The sequence below is a fragment of the Conger conger genome, chromosome 16 (genome assembly GCF_963514075.1).
Source record: "Conger conger chromosome 16, fConCon1.1, whole genome shotgun sequence".
Classification (NCBI taxonomy): domain Eukaryota; kingdom Metazoa; phylum Chordata; class Actinopteri; order Anguilliformes; family Congridae; genus Conger; species Conger conger.
Genome location: NC_083775.1, coordinates 22,693,436 through 22,699,613, shown reverse-complemented (window position 1 = coordinate 22,699,613; position 6,178 = coordinate 22,693,436). Strand labels below are relative to the sequence as shown.

Here is a 6,178-nt window from a genome sequence, read left to right as displayed (position 1 = left end):
TTCACCAGATGGAAACTACAACACACAAAGCCGACTTGGATTAATCAAAAGGTCTTTTAAGATTTATTTTCCATACAGAGATTTAAAATGACAACAAAGTTAGACCAAGCTTAATTCATTACATCAATAACCAGCAATCCTTCACAAAACAGTGTTAACGCACAGTAATGTTTTATGTCTCCCTTTTTAAAGTCATTAACTAGGCTGTGGACAAAACATTTCTCTACACAGCACTGACTTGCACATTCTTAACATAACATAATTGTAACTGCATTGTTTTTGAGACATGGTCATATTCTATCACCCCAGATCTGAGAGGCCAACAGAAATGATGTTGCCCATACTCGCTGTCCTACTTGCTGTCCACAACATTTAAAACATTTATAGAGGCATTCAAAAACAAGTAGTGTTTACAGTGGATTTGGCCACTTTTAAAAGTACTGTTATACAACAGCATGTGTGCATTACATGGACTCCACAGGTAAATTAATCCATCTGGCACCTTTTACCCCAAGCTAAATTAAGACATGTAAATAGATGCAAATGTATAATTTTATGTATGTACACAGCATGTATCAGGTTTGTTTTTTTGGTTTGTTTTTAAATGAAAATACTATAATGTTGCTAGGGTTAAGATTTTGTGACAACAGGGGTACCGATATCTGCTCTGCTGTCTTGATTGCCAAAACAAATCTAGTAATTTTCTGCAACTAGGCTGATGCGTTTCAGTAATAAGTATTGCTTAAATGATCCAGAAATGCCATGGTTAAGAAGCAAAACAAGTTATGATTGGCGTTTTAGATTTAGGAAAAGAGTTGCACTGTGACATCCAACACCGTTCACACGTTTTCTGAGCAAGCTACTTCTGTGCGCTCTGGATTTACACTGACGACACACACACACACACCTTAAACATGTAAAAAAAACAGAAAGGGTCATATTCACCTGAGCAAAGCACAACGGCTGCAGCAATGTTAGAGGAAGGGTTAAAAAAACAACGCAAAAAACAAAGTTGGCTTGTGCGCAGAAGTGACTTTTTTTGCTGAGACAAGTGACAGTAAAATGGACTGGCTTAAAGGATGTTGGCCTAGATGTTGACTCTGTGACAATTGCTTGTAAAATAAATTCTGTTCTTGGCAGGGGGAAAATGGATAGCAGCTTCTGTTAGGATGTGTTGAAATCCATAGCTCTTATTAAAAAAAATAAATCCATTTCTCTCCCTCATGTCCCTGACTGGAGGGGGCAGTCATTTATTACACTAAAAAAGAATTAATATTTATCCCAAAAGTGACTATTTACAATATCTTTATTTTATACACAAAAACGTTGCTAAATAAGCAGGGCAAGTGAAAGACATTTACAATTTCTCTTCATTAATAGATAAAATGTAGTTTTACCGACAAATATATTCTAGCACTTACCAATAGACATCATCGTAACTCTCCGTCTAATGAAAAACCAATGTTCGGGGTGAACCCTTACAGTTAAGAACCTTGGCACACACGATAGGCTATTCACACACAGTGGGGGAGGTGCCCACTTCGCCAGCCTGTAGCGGAGAAGACCAGACAAAGCCAGTACTGTGACTCTCACTAACATTACACTTTTCATTCTTTTGTTTTTTGCTCAGTGAGTATTTTTGTGGCTCAAAGTGGACTGAGTGAAGACTCAAAACTCTCTGCTGCCATCTTGGCTTGTGGTTGGGGGGGGGTTTACTGTTCCAGCTTATTACGTTGGCCCTAAGCCAATGAAAATGACCTTTTGCTCCGTTTTAGCCCAACTGCGGTCACCGCGGGGGGAGGGGGAAGGGCATGGACTTAAGACTGGAAAGACACCTCTCTTTATCTGTGACCTTCAGCAGCAAGTGCGAGCCTGTCATTCTGAAACATGATACCAGTGTTCCCCTCCTCGCACCCCCAAAACACAAACGCTCTCCCGCTCTCCCGCTCCACGTGCCTGTCCTTACAACGCACTGCTTCATCTTAGCACCGTTAACACACACATTTCACCGTTTTTCTGTGCAAGAAGAAAAAAACTAAAACATTTCCAGTATCTTCATGCAATAAATTAGGTTTGATCAATTTAGGAAATGCTGGACGTTTCATTTAAAATTATTCACACGAAAAAATTAATGGGGGGGGGCATTGTGCTTAACGCCATGGAGATGTAGGACGCAGAACTTCTAAATCCAGGTGTCTGGCCTCCCCCGTCTGTGTGGGGGAGGAAAAAGGGGCTTGGACTGGCTCTCGTATTAGACTATTTTTTGCGAAATGCCGTTTGTGAATCTCTCCTCGGATTGGACCCTTGTGCTTCAGAGGGCGTCGGCTTCCCCCCCTCTTCCCCTACTTGTACTCGGCCAGCACGTCGTTGAAGATGTTGAGGAAGAGGTGGACGTGGAACTCTTTGAAGACCAGCGCGGGCCGGAACCGGATTGAGCGATCCCCGCACCCGCCCAGGATCACCCCTGCACAGAACCACAGCCCAGGGTTGGGGAATCGGTCAAATCATCATTGAAAATGTGCCATCATGTTAGTAGAAGATTTTTTTCCAACTGACAAATTTAAATTAATTTCCAAAATTGTCAGACAAAGTGGAATTCTGTAACTGTCACATTATGATTTGTGTGTTTTCTCATGGTCTGTTTTTGTTTCCCCGGGTACTCCACTTTCCTCCCACAGTCCAAAGACATGCAGGTCAGGTTAATTGGAGTCTAAATTACCCCTCGGTTTACTTGTGCTGTTGCCCTTGACCAAGACACTGGCCACTGGCAATTGGAAGGCAATGACATTAAAATGTAATCGAATCTATGAATCTAAAAATAGCATTTGCACATTTCCCAATTTAATCAGCCTATCCTCCTGTATACATTATGTTTGGGTTCTATTTTCAGGCACTGGAGATAATGATTTTAATGTGCTGTTAACCGTTTTCACACACACACACACACACACACACACACACACACACACACAGAGAGGTGCTCTCACCCTTGTTCCGGGCCTTGGCGATGAGGTTGTTGCGTGTGGGGTCGTCACAGACGTCAATGGCGCAGAAAGTGCCCTTGCCCCTGGCCCCACTCAGGAGGTGAGGGTACTGATCCTAGAGGACAGAGGGGCTCAGTTACACACGCAGGCACGCACACACACGCACACACACCTCTGAAAGTCACATACCCCTGACAGACACACCCCAAATACATCACAGTCACAGGGCAGATGTTTTTATCATTATATTTCACAGCATTAAGTACACAAACACATTTAACAGGTTTACAAGGGAGGCATGACTACAGAAGAGCGTAATTAACACTCACAGAGCCTGTAACAGAGCAATAAGTGCTAGAGACAGCTCTGTCAGCCATAGTGAACCACCCTGCTGCGATGGACACAGAGTGGGCCCGTAAGGGGCAGCTCGCCCCCTGCTGGTCAGCGGCAGTACTGTACCTGGAGCTCGTACAGGCCGTGCATCAGCGCTTTCCCAGAGCGAGTCACCTCCTCCAGCAGCCTCTCCCTCTTAATCACATTCAGCACCTCCACCAGGAAAATGTTCTTAGAGGGGTCTCCCATCCAGGTGTTGAAGATCCTGTACGGCTGTTCAGGACAAGGAATTAGCCTGTACTGCACATTGTTCCATCAGCCTGAACACATAAGTATCACTACTATACATGTTTGATATCAGGGGAACATTGTCTAGCAGGTTTCTGGCGACTGTTTCAAGCGGGCACCATTATCGTCCCGTGCCATGTTGATAGTAGTTTTTACAGCACACACCATTTACATCAGCCACGCACATACAGAAGTTATGCGAAGCACATACAGTTATGTGCAAGCCCATAGATATAGGTGTCCATTTGCAATTATAATTTGACAGCCTGGGCAGATGGCTCATTTTGGGCGACACGGAGGCCAGTGGGTAGCACTGCGGCCTCAAAGCAAGAAGATCATGGTTTCAGTCCCGGCCGGGCCGCTCTGTGTGTGTGTGTGTTTTCTCATGGTCTGTTTTTGTTTCCTCGGGTACTCCACTTTCCTCCCACAGTCCAAAGACATGCAGGTCAGGTTAACTGGAGTCTAAATTACCCCTCGGTTTACTCGTGCTGTTGCCCTTGACCAAGACACTGGCCGCTGGCAATTGGAAGGCAATGACATTAAAATGTAATCGAATCTATGAATCTAAAAATAGCATTTGCACATTTCCCAATTTAATCAGCCTATCCTCCTGTATACAGTATTCTTGTACTTGTACACACAGCATTACTTCAGAAGCTGGGGTTTGAGCTTTCACTGAGTAAATACCATTTTAGTTTTACATAAAAGGTGGATAAAAGAACAAGAACAAGAACGTGGGATCTGGGTGTAAAAATGAAATGCGGCATGTAAAATGTGTTGTCTGGTTATACAGCAGGGGGCAGTGTTTTCCACCATAGTGTCTCCCAGCGAATGTACTGCCAGACATTTATTTCTGCTGTAAATCTTCCAAGATGTTGCACCTGTTGAATGGAAATATCCCCATCTATCTCACCCTCGCTAGCAAAACACCAAGAGGCTGTGTTAATGTGCTGATAAACTGTAGAATGTTTATACACAAACTGCAAAAGCATACAAAGGGAACAGTAGCTGAAGCAAAATAAAAATAAACTGCACTTTAAAATGATGAACCTATGCATGTGAAATCTGGATATATAGATATATCTAGCTAATATTTAATAAAAGAATATTGTATTTTTCTTACAGTAACAGAAAGCCTCACTGGTCAAACCTTCTGTCACTTTCTGAAGACGCAGGAATTTATAAACTACGGCCACAGGTCACTGACCGGTCATGAGTAGGAGGCTACAAGCATTTTTGTTTTTGCTAAAACCACCCCTGTTTTGGCTAAATGCACCATTCTCTCTAAACAGTTTACGATTAAAGTTTAAAAGTGACAATGTCATTCTTTAAGAAAAAAGAGACCCCAAGTGGAATACAATATGCACAGTGCCAGACGCCCCAATGGTGCAGATGTAAACGTTTATAAATTCCATCTCAGTAACTAGTCTTGACCCCAGAATCTCTTTAGAGTGGCTTCCAGTAAAAAAACCTGCAGTTTGATCAGTTGGAGCTAGTTTCAGCTACCTTTGAGTCGTAGGACAGTGCTTGAGTTGGCTATCGATGCCCCACCTACACAAGCTCATATTTATTCAGAAATAGTTAAGGATTGGTTTATTAGTAAAACACTGGGGGGGGGGGGGGGGGTACCTTGTCAGCGGTCAGCTCGTTTTTGTGATAGTAACCGCCAGTGAGGAGCTTCTTGCTGAAGGAGACGATGTCACCCGGGTCGTCCATATCCCAGTGCTCGTGTGCCCAGAACTTTCCGGTGGATCCGCCGCCCGTCTGCACCTCGTCCACGTGGAATGCACAGCCGTGCTGATGGGAGAGAGGAGCAGGGCATTAGCACATCCGTGCTGACGGGAGAGAGGAGCAGGGCATTAGCACATCCGTGCTGACGGGAGAGAGGAGCAGGGCATTAGCACATCCGTGCTGATGGGAGAGAGGAGCAGGGCATTAGCACATCCGTGCTGACGGGAGAGAGGAGCAGGGCATTAGCACATCCGTGCTGACGGGAGAGAGGAGCAGGGCATTAGCACATCCGTGCTGACGGGAGAGAGGAGCAGGGCATTAGCACATCCGTGCTGACGGGAGAGAGGAGCAGGGCATTAGCACATCCGTGCTGACGGGAGAGAGGAGCAGGGCATTAGCACATCCGTGCTGACGGGAGAGAGGAGCAGGGCATTAGCACATCCGTGCTGACGGGAGAGAGGAGCAGGGCATTAGCACATCCATGCTGACGGGAGAGAGCAGTAGGGCATTAGCACATCCGTGCTGACGGGAGAGAGCAGCAGGGCATTAGCACATCCGATACGCCTGAGCAGGGCATTAATACACCGAACAGCTCCTGCTAACTGCGTGCTCTTCAGGGTATTCCAGTACTACCTCCCTTAAGGAGACAATGCTTATCGCAGGAACGAGACATTCTGTCTGGATTAAAAGGGAACAATGCAGGGCTGCAATTAGTACCCCTCTGCAAACCCCTTTAGCAAACCAGGCTGGAACTCTTTATAGGTTAAAACACACAATGCACTTTCTACATTGCATCAAGTGTTAGGTTCTGTAACAAACCTGAAAGACTCCAGGTTACCATG

At 44.9% G+C, this 6,178-nt stretch overlaps 1 protein-coding gene across 1 annotated transcript in view; it reads right to left on the bottom strand.

Annotated features, from left to right (window-relative positions):
- Positions 1-35: 35 nt before the first annotated feature.
- abat (4-aminobutyrate aminotransferase) overlaps positions 36-6,178 on the bottom strand; it is a 31,556-nt gene continuing 25,413 nt past the window's right edge. Inside the window, exons 13-16 of the mRNA XM_061224721.1 lie at positions 5,235-5,402; positions 3,444-3,590; positions 2,988-3,099; positions 36-2,464 (exon numbers count right to left, since the gene is read on the bottom strand). Of these exons, the coding sequence (XP_061080705.1) occupies positions 2,343-2,464; positions 2,988-3,099; positions 3,444-3,590; positions 5,235-5,402 (549 nt within the window). The 3' untranslated portion in view covers positions 36-2,342. The remainder of the gene's footprint in view (positions 2,465-2,987; positions 3,100-3,443; positions 3,591-5,234; positions 5,403-6,178) is intronic.